This window comes from Mercenaria mercenaria, chromosome 16 (assembly GCF_021730395.1).
Source record: "Mercenaria mercenaria strain notata chromosome 16, MADL_Memer_1, whole genome shotgun sequence".
Taxonomy (NCBI): Eukaryota; Metazoa; Mollusca; class Bivalvia; order Venerida; family Veneridae; genus Mercenaria; species Mercenaria mercenaria.
Genome location: NC_069376.1, coordinates 15,673,440 through 15,701,024, shown reverse-complemented (window position 1 = coordinate 15,701,024; position 27,585 = coordinate 15,673,440). Strand labels below are relative to the sequence as shown.

General features: G+C 37.2%; 1 protein-coding gene across 1 annotated transcript in view; it reads left to right on the top strand.

Moving 5' to 3' along the window:
* The window catches only part of LOC123540084 (lysine-specific histone demethylase 2-like), a 53,863-nt gene that overhangs the window by 8,534 nt on the left and 17,744 nt on the right, over positions 1-27,585 (top strand). The window contains exons 3-12 of the mRNA XM_053526187.1: positions 1,377-1,466; positions 4,796-5,006; positions 6,984-7,025; positions 7,602-7,767; positions 11,715-11,893; positions 17,321-17,506; positions 18,398-18,472; positions 19,457-19,585; positions 21,171-21,336; positions 25,716-25,774. Coding sequence (XP_053382162.1) covers positions 1,377-1,466; positions 4,796-5,006; positions 6,984-7,025; positions 7,602-7,767; positions 11,715-11,893; positions 17,321-17,506; positions 18,398-18,472; positions 19,457-19,585; positions 21,171-21,336; positions 25,716-25,774 — 1,303 coding nt within the window. The remainder of the gene's footprint in view (positions 1-1,376; positions 1,467-4,795; positions 5,007-6,983; positions 7,026-7,601; positions 7,768-11,714; positions 11,894-17,320; positions 17,507-18,397; positions 18,473-19,456; positions 19,586-21,170; positions 21,337-25,715; positions 25,775-27,585) is intronic.

Sequence of the window (27,585 nt, the reverse complement as noted above, 5' to 3'; positions counted from 1 at the left end):
GTCTTCATAATCAGTCAGGGGTGTAACTGTTTCAAGTTATCACATTTTATAACCCATTTGAGTTACTGCGTTTACTTTCATAACTTGTTTCAGTTATCATAAAATATTACAAAGCCCTCCTGTGTCAATTCCTCATTTTGAATGTGACTAATGCAATCATTTCCTGAATCCTTGGCCTTTTATCTTTACAGCTGTGCAGTAAATTTTTTTACGCAAGGCTGATAAAGTCTTACGCAAATGGTTTTTAAGCTATAAAACTCTTAACATCCCATTATGCTCATCAGGTCATTATCAGACTAAAAGAGAATTTGATTAACCACAGTTTGCTACTAATTGCATTTAAAAGCTCACTTTGTGAGAACAGTAAAAAGGCTTTTTTTGAATAACTTACCTGGGTTATCCTTATTTTATAACTAATACAGGTTATAAAATTCTTGAAAAAGTAACTGAAATAGGTTACATAACCTAAAACAGTTACACCCCTGACTGATAATGGAAACCAAAATTATGAAATTTATACGCATATATACTTAAAAAAATGAAATTTTTTAGATATATGAAAATGAAATTTACAAGAGAAAAGATTTTTCGCAAGTAATAGTAGTGTACACTAAATAATTATATTGTATGTTACATAGATGCTATCAGATACCAAATTTTAGATATATATTAGCTTTTGATAAATAAAAAAAAGCACTTTGAAATCATTGACATTTGTAGGACACTAATTTTTGCGACATGGTTGCATCGATACACTAAACTAAAACCCAAAGAAACACTTTCAGTTTTCACTCCGTTTCTGATTAGCTTGACATTTCAAAGAAAAAGAAGACTGCTGTCACTGTTGGTTAATGTTTTTGATAAAGTCAAATATCTCTGTTAATATTAAAGCTTTTGATATGAAACTTGAAATAGTACTATCAAAGTATACACCAGGAAAAACAGTCCCCATTACTCTAATTTGAATTTTGACAGAGTTAAGCCCCTTTTTAACAATGTTTTGGATAAAGTCAAATATCAAATAATCTATCAAAGTTTTTGATTTGAAACTTAAAATAATCGTTCACATGTACTTCCAAAGTCTACACCAGGAGAAACGATCCCTGTAAGTAAGATTTGGATTTTGACAGTAATGCCTCTTTTTCACCTAGAATTTTTTGTTAAGTTTTTTAAAGCTTTTACTGGCAAAGCTTTAATTCTGGGAAAGCTCTGAGAAAAGTCAAGCATGCTGTCTTATGGACAGCTCTTATATATATCTTACAGACAGCTCTTGTATATCCAAAAATTTAAATTGCCCTTTTTTGTAATAGACATGAAATTCCGTTTGCAAGATATAAAATGATTCTATGATAAGACCATAATTATATTATTTTCAGATGTTGTGGCAATGGATACACTTCACGCTGGTACCATATATCTGCCGGAGAACACTTCTGCAATGAATGTTTTGAGCATTTCTACAGAAGGTACTGTAAAATCATTAAATTTTGTTTATGAAATGAATGGATAGTTAGTTTATACATAATTTATTTTAGGTCGATTGTGAAGGAAGTTCTACAACTTATATTAATCACTCTCGGCACCTCCTTCCTGATGGAATCCATCGCCACAAGGGTATGAGAGAAGAGGCCAGTTTCCCTTTTAATGCTCAGGGTTCTAGCCAGGATTTTCTGAAGGCATGTTGCAGAAGGATATTTTCTGACGAGCAAAGGGGTGGGTGCGGGAGGGGTGTCCCCTCCTGTATGGGGGGTATGGGGGTCACCCCAGAAAATTTTGTGTTACTACAACTCTTTTTGGTGCATTCTGGTGCATTTCAGAGTGAAAAACATTGTGGTATTTTCAGTGATTAATAAGCATCATTTACATGTACAACAAGAAAAGATATTAGGTCATAAAAATCCTATGGAGTTATTTGCTGAATGACAATTAAAAGTTATTCAATTTTAAGTTGCTAAAAATGTTCATTTACTATTTATTGTACATAAAACAACACAATTTTAGCACTGCACACAGATCTATTTGTATTTTAAAGTTTATGTCTTCTATTTCTGCGGAGTTTATTTGCTGAAAACTTATCCATTTTAAGTTTTTGAAAATGTCAACTGTTTGTTGTACATACATGTAAAACAACACAATCTGAGACTGTCATCCAGGGAAACGCTGGTTTCCATTTTGGATCAATGGCCATTTGGCGTGGCTGGGAGGGATTCTGAAATTGTGACCGGGGCCTCCCTGGCCGAGTGGTTAAGGTCGCTGGCTTCAAATCACTTGCCCCTCATCGATGTGGGTTCGAGCCTCACTCGGGGCGTTGAATTCTTCATGTGAGGAAGCCATCCAGCTGGCTTACGGAAGGTCCAAAGTGTCCGTTCGTGTTGAAATAATGCACGAAGGGTATTTCAAACTTTTCTCTACAAGTTCTATTTTGAAAGTGACGACAGAAAACATTAATTCTTGCATTGTCTTTTCGATATTCCGCCCGAGAAAACACATTTCATACATGTGAAAAACATTAATATTACGGCGATAATTGTTCAAAAGCATTTTACTGTGTTGCACAATTTTTGACTTAATTCCTTACATTGTCTTTCCTTGATTGCGAAAAACATTCGGACGATAATTGTTGATCATCTGTCATTATATCTAATGACATGTATAATCTTAAAACTTGCGAAAACAGTCACTTTCATGTACACATCACAAGATGCCGCCTGTCAAAGGATTTAAAGGCGGAGCTACGATGAAATTTACGTCACACGTTCCACATATAGGAAGCTGTCATTGGTTTATCGGTTATCTTAACTCGCATCGCTTTACCTAAACTATCGGGTAGCACGTGGAAGCTTTTCGAATACACTATCGAATTAATCGGGGTGTTTATTGGGATGATTTTATGACATGTCGCTTCGGCAATTAAGGGATGACGGGGGAAATAAGGGATGTCGAATATACAACTCAAAGTCTGAAGGCATGTCGCACGCGACAGGCGATAATAGCCTGGCGAGAACCCTGATGCTGAGCGCCAAGCAAAGGAGCTACTGGTACCATTTTTCACGTCTTTGGTATGACGCGGCTGGGGATCGAACGGGCGACCTCCCACTACGGGCGGACGCTCTACCACTAGGCTATTGAGGCGGTTCGAATGGACAGTTGATCTGAGATGAACAGAAAATTTTGAAATCTTTGAATGTAAGCCTCCTCCACAAAACAGTTGTTTTGGCCAAATCCAAGAAACTTCATGTCAACAAATTTATTTTATTTCACAGCAAGTTTATAGTGTGTTTTAATAAGGTGTAAGGCGTTTTCTGTCTACAAACATAAACAGGCTGGACTTTCAAGAACTGCCACTTTGCCCATAGTTGAATAGCAGGCAGGCAAAAATTCATATTCAGTTGCCAGTTGGAAAGATGAAAAATCCCTAGAAATTATTCTATATATATAAGTTCTAGATTTATATTGTGTACTACAGTTCTGTTTTTCTTGCTAAACTGCATTAAAGTATCTGATCACATCAGCATGTTACATTAGGCAACCAAAAATTGAGTTTGGGCAAGTAAAAAGATGAAGTTGCCCTATTGGCAAGTGCTCTATGCCTTGCATACACTGACAGTACCAGGTGTAATACACACTTCTTTCTCACTTATTGGACAGAAAAATCTCTATTTTTAGCAATGCTGGAAAATCTTGTCTCACATGGGTTATCCCACACTCCTGTGACGGACTCCTTCATGCACTGAATATTCACATTACTTATGTAAAATAATTAAAAATCAGGTACTTTTATCTTTTCTCTCCGTTCCTTATAGTGTATTTCTCGATTCAAAATTCATAACTTCATGATAAGAACGTACTGTTATGCTACAAACGATAAAACTAAAGCGGAACTTTGTTATTGTGCGTCACTAAAATGTCACGATGTCACTTCTGCTTACGGACGCCAGTTTCCCGCATTTTAAGTAGTTTCATATTTTTATGCTTGTTTTTATTGTTTCTGTTGTGGTAAGTGAGAAATAGAATCCATCATTGGCTCAGCCTCGTTTAAGACTTGAGCGGTGCACCCTCGGGTTGGGATTTTCTGATCTTAACCGAAGACCAATGATGGATTCTCTATATCTATTCCTCATGGAATTGCATTTGCTTTGTTCTTGTATATTATTCAGTTTGTAACTAACTGACTAATCAAATACAGGATTATTAATTTTAGACATATTCTTGAAATTGTGAAAGTCATAAAGGTCTTTTAAATTACAAGTGCAGTAACTCTGAAACTCATGACATTGTCCTTAAGATACATGCATGCAAATCCACCAATAGGAACCAGTAGGGTGAATGTAGATTTTTGGATTGTGTTGTTGTGGGTTTGATCCCAGGGTGAAGTTCTCAATAATTTATGAAAAAGACATTGTGGCTGAAATCGTACCGTATATTTTCGTTTATAAGGCGGACTCATTGACAAGATGCATCAGACATGGGGGTTTCTTTTTTGTTTAATTTCCTTGTAGTACACGCTACCCACTCTTTGAACTGGAAATTTGACTGTAATAATGTATCTTAAAAGCAAAACTTTATGGTACATCTTTTCCCTCTGATTTGGTGGGAATGTTGACAGCTACTTGAAGGTAACAAGTTAGTACTGGAACAGAATCTAAGAATTAAGTTTGTTAGGTTCAATACTTAATGTTTACCTAAGTGAAAATCTAAATATACATTCAAGTTTTGATAGAATCCCCTGTTTTAGAAGCATAGAAAGCATTAGGGTGTAATGAGTTAAATAAAAAATGGTATCTTTTTATTTCAGTCATAATTCCGGGTATGAGAAATACACGGCATGGAAGAGGATGTGGTCACAATACGGAGGTACGGATAACAGTGTCAAGTATTACATGGCCGACCAGCTCTTACCATATTGGGTTCAGTGTAACCTGTGTGAGAAATGGAGAAGTGTATTCCGTGAGACAGAAATAACACCAAGATACCTGAAAAATTATGTGTGTACGAGAGTGCTTAAGGTTAGTGGTAAATCTATTCATTAATAAGTGAAAATTTATCAAGCAACCAGCGGCTTTTGAGTGTTTTGTAGCCTGGCTAAAAATTGAGCCGCACCATGAGGAAAACAACTTAGTGCATTTTGCAACCAGCATGGATCCAGACCAACCTGCCCATCCGTACAGTCTGGTCAGGATCCATGCTGGTAGCAAATGCACTGTGTTGGGTTTTCTCATGGTGCAGCTCAAATCAAGTTTCAGAGTTCAGATGTGCATGAGTTGAAACAGGAGGGCATCTACATAAGTTAACCTTTAGCCTGCTCTCGGCAAGTGATTATGCCTTTGCGACCAGTGCAGACCAAGATCAGCCTGCACATCCGTGCAGTCTGATCATGGTCTGCACTGTTCGCTATTCAGTCAGTAATTTTTCAGTGAACACCCCTTCAAACAATAAATGGCATTGCCCAAATTGAATGATGGACCAGTCCATTTTAGAAATTAAGCAGGGTAAAGGTTAAATATCTAACGTCAGTAATTTTTTTTTAGCTCTTGGGAAAAGTTCCAGTACCGGATAAATTGAGAAAAATAGCGGGGGTTTTACTCAGATTGGGAATTTTTATGTTAATTAAAATAGCATTTAGGATCTTCTTCCTTTAATTCTATGTAATTCATCAAACAAACGTTGAACAGGTTAACATCATGTTGAATGTCAGTACAGTTTTCCTTCGTAACATCAACAAAATGCAAACTTAATTGGTCATTTAATCACTAACAAACAGGTAAAATTCCCATTCATTTTATGTTCAAAAGTTAAAATCTGCGAATTCATATCCCCATGAAATTGCTGTTTTGACCAAAACCAGGAAATTTCATGCCCACAAAATTTAATGATTTCACAGTAGCTAATTGACTCAACCACGAAATCCACTAAAATTAGTCCCCCACAAATATTTATGATTTCACAGTATAAGATAGATGATAAATGAATAAATTCATAAGAAAATTCCGTTGTGAAACACACTGGCAGTAGAAAATTCAACCCTCTCGGTACATTGTGGGAAATGCAGTCCTACGCCCAACCCTCCACATCGGAGCAAGCATTTTTGACTGACAGGTTCTGGATTTGGCCATGACATATAAACTAGGTTGCATATAAGAGATTGGTTTAGGGTTCATACTTTCCTAAACATTTGGATGTAAGAAGTAGGAAAGTTGTATAACCAAAAGTTTATGCTTAAACACCAGTCCGCATAGTTTGTATTAGTCTGTATTGTTACATCTAGCATTCATAAGTATGTTAAATTTTTAAACATACTGAATTACACTGAGTGGACAAACATGGCGTATGTTCTCCATAACTATTTGATAAACGACATTGTGGCTGGCATCATTAGTCCTTCACCTCTGTGATTCATCTGGGGAAGTTGGCAGTTACTTGTGGAGAACAGGTTTGTTCTGGTGCAGAATCCAGGAACACTGGTTAGGTAAATTGCCCGCCGTTACATGATTGAAATACTGTTGAAAAACAAGTGTTAAACCCAAAACAAACAAGCAAACAAGGTCAAAGGCACACTTTGGGGTAACCGGGGCCTCCATGGCCGAGTGGTTAAGGTCGCTGACTTCAGATCACTTGCCCCTAACCGATGTGTGTTCGAGCCTCACTGGGGGAGTTTAATTCTTCATGTGAGGAAGCCATGCAGCTGGCTAACAGAAGGTCGGAGGATCTACCCAGGTTCCCGCTCGTGATGAAATAATGCACAGAGGGGCACCTGGGGTCTTCCTCCACCATTAAAGCTGGAAAGTTGCCATATGACCTATCATGTGTCGGTGTGACGTTAAATAATAAAAAAAAAAAACAACTTTAGGGTAATACCTTTGGCATATGTTGCTCTGTATTGCGATGCTCTTATTTTATTATATACATTATTAAATACACATGCAAGATCTTTTTGAAGTTTTAGTTAAATAAACTGTTAAAAAAAAAATGTAAATATATTTCAGAATCAGTCACAAGATGATGCATGTGACAGTCCAGAGGATTATGTGAGTATTCATTTCAATGTTTGGTCGAGGCACTAAGCTCAGGACATGGGTCAATTATAGAAATATTCATAACGAATGAAAATCAATTAATATTTCTCAGTAAGCGATTAATGTAATATGCATTTTATATTATTTAAATTAATAAATTAATATAACAGTAGTTGCTGTAAACTGTGTCGCTACCTTCAAGTGAAAGCATTTCCATTCTTCAGATATATTTTGGTGTTGGTTTTTCGGAGTTGGTGTTTTAATTCATGTAATGTAAAAAATGTGTTTACAAAATGTGAAATATTTAATCATGTTGAAGCAGGATACAAACTGAAAAAAAAAAAAATTCTTCAGTAATAGCAAACTTTTCTAAATTATCCCTAATAGTGCTGAAAAGGATTGATTCTGCCTTTGTTATCAATGCAGATCTCCATCAGCCTGCACATTAGTGCAGTCTGATCAAAATCTGCACTGTTCCCCATTCAGTCAGTGGCTTTTTGGTAAGCTCCTCTTTTAACAGTACTTTTTCCTGATTGTCATAAGATACATGAATGAGTGCACAAAATACAATGTACGTATATTTTTCAGAGGATTGAGATGGCAAAGGAAGCATACGTTTGGCCGTTCCATCTGATCATTCCATTGTTCGTGAAGAACGCGATTTATGCGCCCTATGTACGAGATTTCTTCCAAGATTCTGTTGGCATCAGTCCATCTGACACATCTGTACATAAATATAACGAGGGAGTGATGGGTAATGAGATAGTTTTGTGATTAAAAAATGAAAACTGGATGAAATTTGAACCCTTACCTTGCTTGACATACAGTGAAACACCGCTCGCTCGAGGTCGCAAGGGGATAAGCAAAATGCTCGAGTTATCCATGGTTTCGAGCGACCCAAACATTGACAAACATACGAGGAAAATTGAAGTTTGTTTTTCCACATTTGCAGAGGAAACGTTGAAGCGTAATGATAACACACTTGTGACATTTTCAAAAAAAAACAAAACGTATTATAAATGTTATCTATAATAGAAGTTTCAATAAAAAGATATGTAATTTGTAAATTAAACTGTACTCGAATTCGCATTTTTTTTCTCGAAATTAAGATCTCATAATTATTGTCTCAATTTTATGAAAAAGCTATATCATTTCCTTTATTTGCCGGCAAACAAGTGCTGAATAAAATATTAGGATCTCATAATTATCTTCCTGATCCCTTAGAAAAGGTGTAATAAGTAATAACGTACTTGCTTTAATCACAGTAATTGGTCAATATTTGAGCAATAAAACTTTTCTTCAACCTTTCATCAATAATATTTAATTAATTAGATCAAAAATACCGACAAACAAACATTTAAGATATTCGAGGAATAGACCACTCAATTCTCAAGGCTTGCGAGTTTTTTAATTATCCATACATTCTGACCGTCGAAGGTGTGAAAAATTTTGACACTTCTGCTCGAGTTTGCCAGAAGCAACAAAGAGGAAATTAATACACAGGGACCAGGTGTCGTGCTCGAGTGATCGAGTTATCGATACTCGACCCAGCCATGGTAATTTCACATAGAAAATAGAAGGAAATCGGCAGGGACCACATGAATTGCTCGAGCGAGCTCTGGTGCTCGAGTCATCGATGCTCGAGCGAGCGGTGTTTTACTGTAATTGATTCTGCCTTTGCGAGGAGTGTAGATTAAGATCTGCCTTCACACATGTGCTGTCTGATTAAGGTCAGCACTGTTACCTACTCAGACAGTACCTTTTTGGTAAGCACCCCTTTAACAGTTAATGGTACTGGCTCAGTTGAAATATGGACAAGTTCATTATAGAAATTAAGCAGGGTAAGGGTAGGATAAAACAGACACTGGGAAATGGTGTTATGTAAATACTTTAGTAATATTACTACAGTAAGCTCATTGCCTGTTTACCTTTACCACAGGCCGTCTCTATCCACAGGCTGTCTCTGTTCACAGGCAGTTTTTAATGCTGTCTCTATGTCGGCTATTTAATCCACAGAGACTAAATTTTTAATCCCCCGCTACAAGTGGTGGGGTGGGGGTGGGGGGGGGTTATAGGAATGGTTTCCATCCTCCGTCTTTCCATAACATTTTTCATGAAACTGGTGTCAAATGATCACCTCATCAAGACAATGTGCAGAATCCATGAATCGGCCATGTCAGTTGAAGGTCAAGGTCACAACACAAGGTAAAAACAAGTTTGAGCCTTCCATTTCGTGTCCGTTCTGTATCTCCTAAACCTCTTAAGGCAGTGATTTTTTTACTTTTTTGGCAACAGCCCATGCCTTTTCAATTGGGAATTTTTAGCGCGATAAACTTCAAAATTGGGAAAAATTAACAAACCTGAATAAAGAAATCATTTTGAAAAGTTTTATTTGAAGGTAAATTTATTTCATTCAAATATGCACTGAGGTTGAACAGACAGGACAGACAGGTTATTTTCTGATGTCACAGGATCTGATGGCTCAGATAGCTTTGGGTCACCATGAGCTTCTGTTGATTTCCAAGGGTCATTTTGTGGGGACTCAGATTTCTTGGACAGATCACTTTGCTTTTCTGATGTTTGATTTGAATTTAATTTCTCTTTAACTTTACCAAAAGATGTTCGAATGTCCGGAGTACCGATGGCATGTTTAAGTTTTATTTTCTTATTATAATATTTGGAATTATGTGACATTTTTCGATAATTTAGGTAAGTTTCTATCAATTTTTTTTCCGACACAATTTGACGCATGAAAAAGTGTTAGCGACTGTGATGAAAGTCATACTAAATGCCGTACTATGCCGTGACCCATTTTATGTAAACAACGCGCTTCGAGTTGGCAACAAAATTCTGCGAATAAACCATAATTAGAGTCGGAATTTTTATGATTATTTGCCTCGTTTTAGTTCAACTTTCACAAGAAATCAATCTAATTGGGAAAAATCATCTCGTTTTGGGGAATTTTTAAGCATTTTTTGGGAATTTTGACCATTTTTGTCAGTTGGGAAGACGCCGAATTTCGGAGTCAAATCAGCGCAAAAAAAAATCACTGTAAGGATAATCATGAAATTTGGTCAAATACTCAACTCAAGACATTGTGCAGAATCCAGGAGTCAAGGTCACAACTCAAGGTCAAATGTTTGAGCCTACCATTTTATGTCAGCTCTGTATCTCTTAAACCTCTTAAAGGATAATTATGAAACTTGTATTAAATGATCACATCATGAAGACGATGTGCAGAATTGATGAGTCAGCCATGCTGGCTCAAGGTCAAGGTCAGAACTGAAGATCAAAGGTTTTAGCCTTCCATTTTGCCTCAGCTCTATATATCCTAAACCCCATGAAGGAATTTTATAAAACTTTGGTCAAATGATCACCTCATCAAGACGATGTGCAGAACTCATGAGTCTGCCATGCTGGCTCAAGGTCAAGGTCAGAACTTAGAGTCAAAGGTTTGAGCCTTTCATTTTGTGTCCTCTCTGTATCTCCAAATCCCCTTAAAGGATTTACAATAATCTTGGGTCAAATAATCAACTTATCAAGAACTCAAGAGTCAGCCATGTCAACTCAAGGTCAAGGTCACAACTCAAGGTCAAATGTTTGAGCTCTGTATCTCCTAAACCCCTTTTAGGATTTTCATGAAACTTGGGTCAAATGATCACCTCATCTTGATAATGTGCAGAATTCATGGGTCAGCCATGTCATTTCAAGGTCAAGGTCACAGCTTAAGTTAAAGGTTCACTATCCATACCCAGTGTTCATTCCAGGATTTTTTTAAGTGGGGTCAAAGGGCCCCATGATGGCAAAAAATTGGGGACATTTGAAAAAAACAGGGGCCATGAAAGAAAAAGTGATTTACATAAAAGGAAAGGCTGTATTTTTAACACTTTTCTTACATGGAGTTCAAGGTATTATTTTCACGGTTCGTAAAACATAATTACAAAGAGAAAAGTGGACACTTCACAGGCCGCTCAACATGACAAAAACGAAACAAGCCATAATATTTTGACCGTTACCGTAACTTAACCACGGAATGTCCGACAGCCATGAATCAGGATTTATACTACGGAATGAATGTTTGTCGCCTGATTCTGGCTAAGCAGTTATGCTACTGAGCGGTCTAGCGATCTCGAACATGTCATCTTTCTTTGGAAATTTGTTCTCCGTCGTCTGCTTTTTTTCGACGTTTACAGAAAAACATAAAATTGGATTTCTTTTTTCTCCGAATCGCAACTGTTTTTTTTTTGTCCGCCATTGCATAGCAACATTGAAAGCTGTATGTTGTTAGGCGGCCGGAGACTGGCTACTATTTTAACATCGACCAATGAAAATGCGCGTTACGTCATCGGAAGAGTCGTATTTGATTCACAACTTCTGGAAATTGGCTCATTGTAAATGGACTGTTTTCTGAAATAGTGTGCGCCCGACGGACGCTATTGGGCAAACTTTTATGCGCCAATACGGTAAAATACGCGCCTATGGCCCCATGGCGCGACCTGGAATGAACACTGCATACCAGTGGTGGGGGATTAACTGTCTTTGTTTTATTTCTACCTTTGAAAATTAAATAAATTTGACATGTTTGAGTTCTGTTTGTTTGTTTGGATTAAATTTTCGTAAAAAATCATAAAAATAACGATCCCATGAATATTACTGTTTTCATAGTAGGTATATTTTTGTATACATGTACCTGTATTTCAGAGGTGCGGCAGTACCTGCAGCCATTCCAGTTTGTTGAAGACAACATGGCCATGGCTCTACCTCCAGATCAACTCTCTGAAGACGAATTGCTGTATTTCCCAGAATTCAAAGGGATCTTCCTAAAATTCTACCTCATTATTCGTAACACAATTATGGTGCTGTGGAACCTCAATGTTAAGGTAATGCACTATTTACCTTCCATTGATTACCGCTAACAAGTACAATTTTAGCAATGCTGTCATTCAATTAAATTTTTAGCTCACCTGTCACAAAGTGACAAGGTGAGCTTTTGTGATCGCGCGGTGTCCGTCGTCCGTCCGTCCGTAAACTTTTGCTTGTGACCACTCTAGAGGTCACATTTTTCATGGGATCTTTATGAAAGTTGGTCTGAATGTTCATCTTGATAATATCTAGGTCAAGTTCGAAACTGGGTCACGTGCCGTCAAAAACTAGGTCAGTAGGTCTAAAAATAGAAAAACCTTGTGACCTCTCTAGAGGCCATATATTTCAAAAGATCTTCATGAAAGTTAGTCAGAATGTTCACCTTGATGATATCTAGGTCAAGTTCGAAACTGGGTCACGTGCCTTCAAAAACTAGGTCAGTAGGTCTAAAAATAGAAAAACCTTGTGACCTCTCTAGAGGCCATATATTTCACAAGATCTTCATGAAAATTGGTCAGAACATTCACCTTGATGATATCTAGGTCAAGTTCGAAACTGGGTCATGTGCGGTCAAAATCTAGGTCAGTAGGTCAAATAATAGAAAAACCTTGTGACCTCTCTAGATGCCATATTTTTCATGGGATCTGTATGAAAATTGGTCTGAATGTTCATCTTGATGATATCTAGGTCAAGTTCGAAACTGGGTCACGTGCGGTCAAAAACTAGGTCAGTAGGTCTAAAAATAGAAAAACGTTGTGACCTCTCTAGAGGCCATATATTTCACGAGATCTTCATGAAAATTGGTCAGAATGTTCACCTTGATGATATCTAGGTCAGGTTCGAAAGTGGGTCACATGCCGACAAAAACTAGGTCAGTAGGTCAAATAATAGAAAAACCTTGTGACCTCTTAAGAGGCCATATTTTTCATGGGATCTGTATGAAAGTTGGTCTGAATGTTCATCTTGATGATATCTAGGTCAGGTTCGAAAGTGGGTCACGTGCCATCAAAAACTAGGTCAGTAGGTCAAATAATAGAAAAACCTTGTGACCTCTCTAAAGGCGATATTTTTCATGGGATCTGTATGAAAGTTGGTCTGAATGTTCATCTTGATGATATCTAGGTCAAGTTCGAAACAGGGTCATGTGCGGTCAAAAACTAGGTCAGTAGGTCTAAAAATAGAAAAACCTTGTGACCTCTCTAGAGGCCATACTTGTGAATGGATCTTCATAAAAATTAGTCAGAATGTTCACCTTGATGATATCTAGGTCAAGTTCGAAACTGGGTCACGTGCCTTCAAAAACTAGGTCAGTAGGGCAAATAATAAAAAAACCTTGTGACCTCTCTGGAGGACATACTTTTCATGGGATCTGTATGAAAGTTGGTCTGAATGTTCATCTTGATCATATCTAGATCAGGTATGAAACTGGGTCAACTGCGATCAAAAACTAGGTCAGTAGGTCTAAAATTATTAAAATCTTTTGACCTCTCTAGAGGCCATATTTTTCAATGGATCTTCATGAAAATTGATCTGAATGTTCACCTTGATGATATCTAGGTCAAGTTTCGAAACTGGGTCATGTGCAGTCAAAAACTAGGCCAGTAGGTATAAAAATAGAAAAACCTTGTGACCTCTCTAGAGGCCATATTTTTCATGAGATCTTCATGAAAATTAGTGAGAATGTTCACCTTGATGATATCTAGATAAAGTTCAAAACAGGGTCATTTACCTTCGAAAACTAGGTCAATAGGTCAAATAATAGAAAAACCTTGTGACCTCTTTAGAGACCATATTTTTCAATGGATCTTCATGAAAATTGGTCAGAAGTTTTATCTTGATAATATCTAGGTCAAGTTCAAAACTGGGTCACATGAGCTCAAAAACTAGGTCACTATGTCAAATAATAGAAAAAACGACATCATACTCAAAACTGGGTCATGTGGGAAGAGGTGAGCGATTCAGGACCATCATGGTCCTCTTGTTAGCTCACATGTCACAAAGTGATAGTGTGAGCTTTTGTAATGGCAGCGTCCGTTGTCCGTCGTCCGTGCGTGCGTCCGTGCGTAAACTTTTGCTTGTGACCTCTCTAGAGGTCACATTTTTCATGGGATCTTTATGAAAATTGGTCAGAATGTTCATCTTGATGATATCTAGGTCAAGTTCGAAACTGGGTCACGTGCGGTCAAAAACTAGGTCAGTAGGTCTAAAAATAGAAAAACCTTGTGACCTCTCTAGTGGCCATATTTTTCACAAGATCTTCATGAAAATTAGTCAGAATGTTCACCTTGATGATATCTAGGCCAAGTTCGAAACTGGGTCACGTGCCTTCAAAAACTAGGTCAGTAGGTCAAATAATAGAAAAACCTTGTGACCTCTCTAGAGGCCGTATTTTTCACAAGATCTTCATGAAAATTGGTCAGAATGTTCACCTTGATAATATCTAGGTCAAGTTTGAAACTGGGTCACGTGCCTTCAAAAACTAGGTCAGTAGGTCAAATAATAGAAAAACCTTGTGACCTCTCTAAAGGCGATATTTTTCATGGGATCTTTATGAAAGTTGGTCTGAATGTTCATCTTGATGATATCTAGATCAAGTTCGAAACTGGGTCAGCTGCGGTCAAAAACTAGGTCATTAGGTCTAAAAATAGAAAAACCTTGTGACCTCTCTAGAGGTCATACTTTTGAATGGATCTTCATGAAAATTGGTCAGAATGTTCACCTTGATGATATCTAGGTCAAGTTCGAAACTGGTTCACGTGCCGTCAATAACTAGGTCAGTAGGTCAAATAATGAAAAAACCTTGTGACCTCTCTAGAGGCCATATTTTTCATGGGATCTGTATGAAGGTTGGTCTGAATGTTCATCTTGATGATATCTAGGCCAAGTTCGAAACTGGGTCACGTGCCTTCAAAAACTAGGTCAGTAGGTCTAAAAATAGAAAAACCTTGTGACCTCTCTAAAGGCGATATTTTTCATGGGATCTTTATGAAAGTTGGTCAGAATGTTCATCTTGATGATATCTAGGTCAAATTTGAAACTGGGTCACGTGCCTTCAAAAACTAGGTCAGTAGGTCTAAAAATAGAAAAACCTTGTGACCTCTCTAGAGGCCATATATTTCAAAAGATCTTCATGAAAATTGGTCAGAATGTTCATCTTGATGATATCTAGGTCAAGTTCGAAACTGGGTCACGTGCGGTCAAAAACTAGGTCAGTAGGTCTAAAAATAGAAAAACCTTGTGACCACTCTAGAGGTCACATTTTTCATGGGATCTTTATGAGAGTTGGTCTGAATGTTCATCTTGATGATATCTAGGTCAAGTTCGAAAGTGGGTCACGTGCCATCAAAAACTAGGTCAGTAGGTCAAATAATAGAAAAACCTTGTGACCTCTCTAAAGGCCATATTTTTCATTGGATCTGTATGAAAATTGGTCTGAATGTTCATCTTGATGATATCTAGGTCAAGTTCGAAACAGGGTCATGTGCGGTCAAAAACTAGGTCAGTAGGTCTAAAAATAGAAAAACCTTGTGACCTCTCTAGAGGCCATACTTATGAATGGATCTCCATAAAAATTGGTCAGAATGTTCACCTTGATGTTATCTAGGTCAAGTTTGAAACTGGGTCACGTGCCATAAAAAACTAGGTCAGTAGGTCAAATAATAAAAAACCTTGTGACCTCTCTAGAGGCCATACTTTTCATGGGATCTGTATGAAAGTTGGTCTGAATGTTCATCTTGATGATATCTAGGTCAAGTTTGAAACTGAGTCAACTGCGGTCAAAAACTAGGTCAGTAGGTCTAAAATTATTAAAATCTTTTGACCTCTCTAGAGGCCATATTTTTCAATGGATCTTCATGAAAATTGATCTGAATGTTCACCTTGATAATATCTAGGTCAGTTTCGAAACTGGGTCATGTGCCGTCAAAAACTAGGCCAGTAGGTATAAAAATAGAAAAACCTTGTGACCTCTCTAGAGGCCATATTTTTCATGAGATCTTCATGAAAATTAGTGAGAATGTTCACCTTGATGATATCTAGGTAAATTTCAAAACAGGGTCACGTACCTTCGAAAACTAGGTCAATAGGTGAAATAATAGAAAAACCTAGAGACCATATTTTTCAATGGATCTTCATGAAAATTGGTCAGAATTTTTATCTTGATAATATCTAGGTCAAGTTCAAAACAGGGTCACATGAGCTCAAAAACTAGGTCACTATGTCAAATAATAGAAAAAACGACGTCATACTCAAAACTGGGTCATGTGGGAAGAGGTGAGCGATTCAGGACCATCATGGTCCTCTTGTATTTGAGTTACAATCTCTATGTTTATTAGGTGTCTTTATTTTTAAAAAAGTTATGTTATGGAAATAATTTCAATTTTGCTTTTATTTTACAAAGTGCGTGTCCCTAGAGGACAGGTGCTCACAGGAAATGCTTTGTTGGCAGTGAATACAGAACTTCATTTGATTGCTTAATATTATCCATCACTCAAAAATAATGCAAGAAAGATTTCCAGTTGGTAGAAAAAAATATGATTTTCTTTTAAAAGATCAAGCATTGGCCAGAAAATGGGATAAAATGTCATAAATAAGCATAAAGCCATAAGAACGCCACAAACAGGTAATGACGTCACCGTGACACCGGCTTTCCATAAATTTTGCAACGTATGATATTCGCTGTTACAGGTATAATGACACTAAATTTTTGTTTCTTTTCAAGTGAATAGGTTCTCGGAATTGTTTTAAGCAGTGAATAGTTTCTTTGCCGTTTAAGCTACGCTCGCTCAGAGGCTTTGCCTTTTTCATATTAAAAGGTAATCCCATTGAAGATCTCATAAAGGTTAAGATATGCTATTGTAGCTTCTGGAAAATAAAACTGTTCTGTAACTTTTCTTCTATCATAATGCCTTATGAAGAGCCTAAATGGTTTTGTAATTTAAGATTTAAAGCGATTAAAATAGTCCTTGAAAAACGATAAAAAGTCTTTGAAAAGTCCTTGAATTTTTTTTGCCAAGTCCTGTATGAACCATGTTGTGGGGAGGAGGGTGGTTATGGATTGGCACATTTTAAAAAATAAATCCTCAACAAGTATTTTAAAATGATTTCACAGAATTTTCACATATTGACCTGAGGCATACATGTATTAAATCTCTGCTTATACACAGCTTTGCACATACAGGTATTAAATCTCTACTCATGTACATATATGTGTTAAATCTCTATTTATAATAAAAAGCATCTTCTAGAATTTTTCTGACAGATTTTATGGCTAACTACCTTCGACAGATTTAAAACTTGCATTGATATTTTGCAGGAACAGTTTGAACACTACTGATTTTTTGGGAAATTTTAATATTCTGATTTCAACATGAGATAACTTAATATTTCACATGTGTAAAATATGAAACCCTTCTCCACCTCTATTATACTTATTGATTCCACAGAACTGGGTATCAAGAGAGCGATGTATGAACTATGTCATCATGAGGGGTCTGTCTCGAGTATGGATTACGATACATGTGGACCGTATACTAGCATACTTGACATTGAAAGGTTACATAAACCACGGTGTGGCTCAAGTTCCCAAGGAAATAGAATTTGTTGAACTATTAGAAGAAAACATTCAAAAGGTACAATTACATACATTTTTTGTACATTACATTTTGAGGCCCATTCGGGGCCTCGATTAATAAAGTAAAAGCAGAGGTGGGTCTTGAAGTCCGTCCATATAAGAGTTTTTTTTGCTACAGGGTAAGTAGCCAGGCTTTAGTTTAATGAAACTCCAGCAAAATGTCTATAATCTGTTACAGAAAAAGCAGACCAGACCTGTACGTAGAGGAGCCCCTGTGAAAAAGTGGTTAAGGGTGTAGAAGCTTTACACGGTTAATAATGTCCGTAGGGATAGTTGGCCTCCTTCAGCACCATCAAAAGCCCCGGGCGGGGCATATGTTCTCTGTGACTATTTGATAAACGACATTGTGTCTGAAGTCATTAGTGCTCCACCACTGATTCATGTGGGGAAGTTGGCAGTTACTTGCAGAGAACAGGTTTGTACTGGTACAGGATCCAGGAACACTGGTTAGGTTAACTGCTCGCCATTACATGGCTAAAGTACTGTTGAGAAACAAACACCATCAAAAGCTAAACGTCACCATCTGACCAGCATTCTTACATACCGGTAATAGATTTTAACTTATAAGTTCAATACATACATTTAGACTTACTGTAGTTTTGACATGCAGAATTAATGTATGTACAAATCTATCAGATGATCCTTCTTGAGACTGGTTCCTTTAATAAGGTCAGCAGACTGGTATTTTGCAGACCCATAAGATATTTTACATCTAAGACATGGACTCACAAGACGAGACAACACATGAGCCATGCCATGAGAAAACCAACGTAACAGTAACCATGCATTCTGGTCTGGATCCATGCTGGTTGCAAAGCCATTATGTTGGTTTTCTCATGGCATGGCTCACTTTTAGAAAAAAGCCATTTTTTGTCTGTTTTATTTGCAGCATCCTGTGATAATTATTGGAGCGGGTCTTTCAGGACTTGGTGCTGCCAGACAGCTCACGAACCTTGGCATTCAGGTATTACTGTGAAATTCTTTAATTTCGTGGGCATTATTAACCCTTACCTTGGTGGACACGATTAGTATCTTTTTTGTAAGCACCCTTTTTAGGGTCCTTCCCAGTCCCTTTCAGCAGGGCGCCACAAACTGGTTAAATATCTTTTTTGGCATCCGGCTATAAAATATAGATCTATATAAATTTTCAAGTTTACTACCTGTAATATAACCAGCTGTCAATTACCTGTTTTGCTCAGGCCCAGTGGCAAAAATCGATAATGTATTTAATTAGTTGCACAATATCACCACGGACAGTTAAAAACAATCGGCTTATTTTACCGTCATCTGTCAAATTAAACTTATGTTTTCATGCACTACAATCTTTTTTGCAAACCGCATTTAATTTTGAGCAGAAATACATCAAGTTCAAATACTTACATAAAAACAAATTTTTATATTGCATGTAATCAATTTTGGCATAATTTAAAATGAAACTGGTTGGTAGAAACTGAAGAATCAGTTTAGTTGCAACCAAATAAAATGGATGCTGGTAGAACATGCCAAACTTTTAGTATTTTATTTTCCATATCCAACAAGTAATAGCTAAGTAATTTCAATAAAAACTGCCTTCAGAACTTGCTAAATTGCAACTGCTTTTGGCAAAAATCATGAAAAATAGTACTAAAACTGCTGGGTATTTCGGATGACACAAGTTTGGATAGATCAAAAAATAGTGTCAAAGAAGGTAGAAAACATTTTTAATTTGATTAAGTTACTTTATATACATATATCGTTCCACTTGGCAGAGCTGTTGTTCAGCTTTTAAATTCGTTAAGTTAGGTTTCTTCATTTGACAAGACGATTGAAAAGTTTCGTGTTGCTGTCAACTAACAACACCTCTTGTTCTAAATTTCACTTGCCTCAAACTGTACCAGATATTGCTGCTTCCTTGGCTCCTTGGACAGGTTTGACCGTATCATTAATGACAAACATTTTGGTATTTCAGGTGACAGTGATCGAGGCTGGGGATCATATTGGAGGTCGGGCTGTTGACGAAGGAAGCTCAAAATTTGACACTCAGTCTCACATGGTGGTTGGATGTTATAACAATCCTGTTGTAGTATTATGTAAACAGGTATTATCATTTTTTGCGAGTTTTTGCAAATTTGTCTTTGAAAGCTGTAAAAAAAGTTCTACAACTTATATAAATCACTTCCTTCATTCCTAACGGTAAGCATTGCTATGACAGATTAGATTTGATTAGACTAGAGGCCAGTTTTCCATTTAATGCTGAGTGTCTGCAGACACTGGAACAGTTATTTGCCCACCTTTGAAGAAGTGGATACATATTGCTTTGCGCATGACAGTCAGTCTGTCCGTAGAACTATCGGTTTCCAACAAGTAACTTGAGAACCACTTGACCCAGAACATTCAAACTTGGTAGCATGATTGAGCTTTTGAAGTATATGTTCCCTAATATATAAGGGATCATCAGGTCATAGGTTAATGTCATAGGGGCCCAAACCTAGAAAACAGTATTGTTTTGGGTGCTGGGAGGTCAAAGGTTCAGTACATAGTGATCAGGGGACTGAAAATGAGACAATCTGTCATGGGGGCATACATATTTTACAAACAGCTCTAGTTTGTGTCTTTGTTATGACACAGCCACAACCCCCAACACTTGAAGCCAATGCTCTTTGCAGTGGGCTTCCTACACAGTTCACGTTTATTTCTTACATTTGTGTTTGCTAATAAGTGCTTGGCCAAGTTCGATAACTAGCCAAATCGGGCAGGCATATTGGAATTATGTCCCTTGAATTATCAAATAACACTCGAATTTCTTTCGCATTTTTGACCTCAAAGCAGCATCTATACTACTTTTAAAAGTAGTCTAGGGGTCCTTTTGGTGTCAAAAAAGCGCATGCACATTTACTCTAAGTAAACAGAATATGAAGAATTACTTACTATTTAGATGATTAGGCAGTTGTCAAAGACATGCGCTTTTCTCAAAAGCATCTCTAGCTTTAATTTTTAATTCAAGGAACGTTACTATTGTCTGTCATCTTTTATGGGGGTATTGATGTCACATGTAAAGACATCCCTGCATTGAAGTCTTCATGTGAGGAAGCCAGCAAGCTAGCTTGTGGAGCTTGGTTGTTCTACCCAGGTGCTTGTCTGTGATAAAATGATGCATGGAGGGGCATCTAGAGTTTTCTTCCACTATCAAAGTTGGAATGACGCCATATATTATAATTGTGTAGATGTGATATTAAACAAACAAATACGTACTGTTACAAAATGTTTTGTTAGTTGTAATATACGGTTTGTTCTAATGAAACATTTTCGATGTAAATGTGGTAGAATGTTTTCTAGTAACAGATCCCAGATGTAAGTTCTAGAATATAGCTGTTAGAATTTATAAGAGTAATTTACTGCAGATGGGTAATTTTCCTGTGGGTTTATTTAACAGTTCATGATATTAAGCAGTCTTATTTGTGGTGCAAAGAATTCACAAAAAGTGAGGGTTTGATTTAAGGGTATGATCCAGATAAATGTTCATGATTATTTTGAATTTGGTAGTGGTATTATTGGTATTTTGATAATATTAATGAAACTAAAACTATCCTGAATATTACCCAATCTAAGATACTGTGCAATTTAAAATGACTTGTGTTTTGTGATCGTCCTTCTATTGAGAAACGTATCTTAATTTCCTTCAGGCAGATGTGAAACTGAAAGAACTTGGCGATGATTGTGTTTTATTGTCAGACGGAGGCAAAACTGTTGATGATAAACTAGACAAACGGATGCAGTTCCATTTTGAAGCTATGTTGGATATAAACAAACAGCTAAGGAAAGAACAGGAGAAAGACATTAGTCTCCTAGGTAAGTGTCATTTTGATAGATTTAAGGTCACATAGATATATTGTGACAAGTTTTGACTTGCCAGCTCCATTGAATATGTCTTTCCATGAAAGCGGAAATCCACGAAATTCATATGCCCATGAAATAACCATTTTAAATACAAAATTACATGGCCATGAAATTGAATGATTTCACAGTAGCTGCAGTAAATATATCAGTTTTCATTTGTATTTAGAATGACTGATAACTGTGTCATTATTTGAATGCATAAACATTGGTGCACTTGCACTTTAGCGGTCCTTGTAATACATGTAATATCCAGTGCTCCAGCTAGGATTCAAAAAGGGCAGGGTGCTGGAACTTAGAAGGGCACTTCTTGGGGAGTTGGTCGGAGAGCATGCTCCCCCCTCTCGCCCCCCCCCCACCCCCGCACGGGATAAAATTGTTACTGGTTCATGCATTCAATGCATTTTAACATACTTTAGGCATGAAATTTGGCATAATTTAGGCATGGTATAAGGCATACTTTGTCTTTTGATAGGCTATGTTTGTCATCTCTAATACACCTATTTATTAACTAAAAATTCTGCTTCTTGTAGTTTACTTGGCACTGATTATCAACTTATAACATTTCTTTGTAATTGCATATTTGCATATTGAATAAACAATATCTATGTGTTTAGGCATATTTTACTTGTTACAATTTCAGTACACATCTTCTCCATGTACTTGATATTTATAAATTTACAAGTGCAACATACAGAAGATTAAGTTTAAACTTCCACTTTAATAAATGAAATAAGGCACAGTTTATAACTTACAACAGTTTAAAAGCAAGTTTAGCTCTTCTAATAGAACATATTCTGGGTATCCAAAATTTTGTATCCGGGTATGGTTACACTTTTCTTAAAGTCCAGTGTAAACAGTATTTTTGAAAAAAAAAAACTATGATGCAGAGAAAGTTCAACAGTATTTTACAGTATCTGACATTAAAGTGTACCCTGTCATTACATCTTATTAAACTAATTTCCAAGAAATCTTCGTGAAAAATCGGCGATTTCACAGAGCAGACGACAACCTACTTTCGATTTTAAGAACTTGAAAAACGACAAAATCAATATATTTTCTTATCTAAATTTGATTTTGATCGATTTTAATTAATTAGATTTAAATGGCTGTTGTCTTGACTTAAGTTTCAGTTGTGTATGAACGGATATTTACGACTATGTTACCGAAAACGAAAGTACATTTTGACAGGTGGCGCGAAAATAATAATTTCAGACTGGTTTGCAAACTGTTTTAACAACAAGGTTCAGTGATTTTAATACTAGTAGAGCAGTCTAAAATATCACGGTCTGCCTCGGGCATGATTACACAGCAGGCAATTGTTTGCTAATTATGTCAATGCCCCCCGGCGTGTATCACCCGATAAAAATGGGGCAATAATGCAGTTTACTATAATCACTGAGGCAAGAAAGGAAGTTTGGCTAAAAAGGAAATGAATGGTTGTAAAATGGGCAGGGTGCCTGGCGGGGCAACAGGGCGGAACGAATTTCGGAACGGGCGATGCGCCCTGCTGTAAATAGATAGCTGGAGCACTGATATTGGTTAAAAAATGTTCAAAATTAACAGATTTAAGGGGTAACTCAATTTTTAGATGAAGTTTTTAGGGGCTACTGACCCCCACACCCATGCTTTGCCCCCCAGTACCCTGACTACTTGATGAGGCTAGCTGTTTGATTTGGGAACTGCTAAAGTGCAGTGTACCTCAAACATGTTAAATGAATAGTACGATTTTATACTACAGTCCAACCTGTACTAACGGTCACCTCCGATCAGCGGTCACCTCCGTTTAGCGGTCATTTTATGACGCCCCCGACGGATTTTCCTCTATTTCATCACTTTATTCAGCGGCCACCTCCCGTCCGCGGCCAGCGGCCACCAAAATTGCCTCCCGACCGCCATATTTGACCCCTTTCAGCGGCCATGTTTCTTCCAAAACAAATTTTTTTAGGCGATGATCGCCGACGATACCCGATTTTTGAGAAACACGTGATTGCTTAGTCTCGCGTGACTTTACCACACAGACGCGAAAATGACATGAGCTTATCAATTAAAACTGATAATCAAAGGCGTGATCCCCTTTTTGTTCCGATCAAATGGCCAGTAATTATCGGCAATTAGCGTGTCACCTCGTGTCATTTTTGTTGTTCACAGTTTGATCTCGGTTAAAGATAATACTCGATATCTAATTAGTAGCATACTATTTGTGATTCTTTATATTTCTTTCATCAAAACGCTATTAAATTTATTCGAAATTTATTGTGTTTGAAAGAAAATAAACCACTCGATCTTTTACGGAACATAACGGCGATCTTAGATTTTAGTGAAGACAGTAAGCGCGGAGAGTAGCTTCCCTTACCAAAATGGCAAAAATTGTAAACAAACTTGTTTTGAAGTTGGAAAATTGTCTGTAACAGTTTTTGTTGTTAAAAATCACGCTGGAGTTTTAGATTGTATAGAAGACAATTCGTATTGCGAAGGCAAATGCACGTCAAGTTATCTTGGTAAAATAATAATAGAAACTAAACAAGAAATGGGCCTAAAGGCTAAACTGGTCGGAAGTCTGAAAAATACATATCCTGGCTGCAACTCCGATCAGCGGTCACCTGTCTTCAGCGGCCAAATTGGCTGTTTCCCCTTGCTGGCTGCTTAAGACAGGTTGGACTGTATTTCCAAGATATTTTGTTTGTCAGGTAAACAGTTATATAGAGTGTGAGATGTCATTAATCATTGAATAAGTAGCTGTAGAGCAATTACCATAGCAAGATTTAATTTGGAGAAATATACTCTTTCCATATTCTTTTATTACCTGAAGTAAATAATGATTCTAACATAGAAAATAACATGATATCCTTTTTAGCTCGACTATTCTACTCACCCTGGCGTCGGCGTCGGCGTCGGCGTCACACCTTGGTTAAGTTTTTGCATGCAAGTACATACAGCTATCATTTAAAGGCATATAGCTTTGAAACTTATTTATTCTTTTTCTAGGTCAATTACCTACCTCTCTGGGTCAAGTCCCATAACTCTGACATGTATTTTGAGCAAATTATGCCCCCTTTTGGACTTAGAAAATTTTGGTTAAAGTTTTACATGCAAGTTACTATCTCCAAAACTAATGCAGATATTGAATTGAAACTTCACATGTGTCTTCGGGGTTATAAAACTAGTTGATAGCACCAAGTCCCATAACTCTGACCTTCATTTTGGCCAAATTATGCCCCCTTTTGGACTTAGAAAATTCTGGTTAAAGTTTTGCGTGGAAGTACATACAGCTATTACTAAAAGGCATATAGATTTGAAACTTATTTTTTCTTTTTCTAGATCAATTACCTTCCTCACTGGGTCAAGCCCCATAACTCTGACATGTATTTTGGCCAAATTATGCCCCCTTTTGGACTTAGAAAATTCTGGTTAAAGTTTTGCGTGCAAGTACATACAGCTATTACTAAAAGGCATATAGATTTGAAACTTATTTTTTCTTTTTCTAGGTCAATTACCTACCTCACTGGGTCAAGTCCCATAACTCTGACACGTATTTTGGGCAAATTATACCCCCTTTTGGACTTAGAAAATTCTGGTTAAAGTTTTACATGCAAGTAACTATCTCCAAAACTACTACAGATATTAAATTGAAACTTCACATATGTCTTCGGGGTTATAAAACTAGTTGATAGCACCAAGTCCCATAACTCTGACATGTATTTTGGGCAAATTATGCCCCCTTTTGGACTTAGAAAATCCTGGTTAAAGTTTTGCGTGCAAGTACATACAGCTATTACCAAAAGGCATATAGCTTTGAAACTTATTTATTCTTTTTCAAGGTCAATTACCAACCTCACTGGGTCAAGTTCCATAACTCTTAACATGTATTTTGAGCAAATTATGCCCCCTTTTGGACTTAGAAAATTCTGGTTAAAGTTTAACATGCAAGTTACTATCCCCAAAACTAATGCAGATATTGAATTGAAACTTAACATGTTTCTTCGGGTTATAAAACTAGTTGATAACATCAAGTCCCATAACTCTGATATGTATTTTAGTCAAATTATGTCCCCTTTCGAACTTAAAACTCTTTTGATATTTAACATTTTGGGTAATAATTTCCTGCTTCTGTGACAATATTTCGAATAGTCGAGCTTGGCTGTCTTACGGACAGCTCTTGTTATACGGGAGGTGACTCTATTTTACATATGGTCAATTTTTGCTAAATTGATACGCCTGTTTGTAAATCTATGTAAAGTGCCTTTGAATGTGTTTACCATGAAAAGGGCACTATATAGATCTGGTATAATAATATATAAGTCTTGAAATTTGTAATATGCCTGTATCTTCAGACAGATTTACAGAACTTCACAACCAGTTCAAAGATGAATCGGGCATCAGATTCACAAAGGTAAAAAGATATGAGCAGCGCCATGGGAAAACCAACATAGTGGGTTTGCGACCAGCATGGATCCAGACCAGCCTGCACATCCGCGCAGTCTGGTCAGGATCCATGCTGTTCGCTTTTAAAGCCTATTGCCATTAGAGAAACTGATAGCGAACAGCATGGATCCATGCTGGTCGCAAACGCACTATGTTGGTTTTCCCATGGCACGGCTCATATATACAGGTATTACAGTTTTACTTGCCAAGATTTTGTACAGTTTAGAATTTGTTTACATATCATAATATTTATAGTTTAACAAGTCTAAAATCCCAGTCAGTAACGGTTACCAGAGATTTTAGAATTTCGAATCATTTACTGCAAAAGTTAATTTCATTATGTCATTAAATGATCTATAATCTATATATATACTGCACAAAAATCTGGTCATCCAACTTGTGTACATGTTGATAATTGACTATTTTTGGGTCTCTGTGGCCATCTGGTTGAGATTGCTAACTTCAAAATTTCTAATACCATATTGGGTTTGAAACCGCAGATGGGATGTAAAACTATGTGAGGAAGGTATCCAGCTGGCTGGCAGGTCAGTGGTTCTACCAATGCATTCCACTATATTTATGTCTCCCCCAGGAGACATATTGTTTTGGCCCTGTCCGTCCGTACGTCACACTTCATTTCCGAGCAATAACTGGAGAACCATTTGACCTAGAACCTTCAAACTTCATAGGGTTGTAGGGCTACTGGAGTAGACAGCCCCTATTGTTTTTGGGGTCACTTCCTCAAAGGTCAAGGTCACAGGGGCCTGAACATTGAAAACCATTTCCGATCAATAACTAGAGAACTACTTGACCCAGAATGTTGAAACTTCATAGGATGATTGGTCATGAAGAGTAGATGACCCCTATTGATTTTGGGGTCACTCCATCAAAGGTCAAGGTCACAGGGGCCTGAACATTGAAAACCATTTCCGATCAATAACTAGAGAACCACTTGACCCGGAATGTTGAAACTTCATAGGATGATTGGTCATAAAGAGTAGATGACCCCTATTGATTTTGGGGTCACTCCATCAAAGGTCAAGGTCACAGGGGCCTGAACATGGAAAACCATTTCCGATCAATAACTAGAGAACCACTTGACCCAGAATGTTGAAACTTCCTAGGATGATTGTACATGCAAAGAAACTGACCCCTATTGATTTTGGGGTCACTCCATTAAAGGTCAAGGTCACAGGGGCCTGAACATTGAAAACCATTTCCGGTCAGTAACTTGAGAACCACTTGACCCAGAATATTGATACTTAATAGGATGATTGGTCATGCAGAGTAGATGACCCCTAATGATTTTGGGGTCACTCTGTGAAAGGTCAAGGTCACAGGGGCCTGAACATTGAAAACCATTTCCGGTCAGTAACTTGAGAACCACTTGACCCAGAATGATGAAACTTCATAGGATGATTGGTCATGCAGAGTAGATGACCCCTAACAATTTTAGGGTCACTCTGTTAAAGGTCAAGGCCACAGGGGCCTGAACATGGAAAACCATTTCCGGTCAATAACTTGAGAACCACTTGACCCAGAATGTTGAAACTTCATAGGATGATTGAACATGCAGAGTAGATGACCCGTATTGATTTTGGGGTCAGTCTATTAAAGGTCAAGGTCACAGTGGCCTGTTCATGTAAAATCATTTTTTGGAAATAACTTGAGAACCGCTTTACCTACAATGTTGAAACTTAATAGGATGATTGGACATGCAGAGTAGATGACCCCTATTAATTTTGAGGTCACTTGATCAAAGGTCAAGGTCACAGGAGC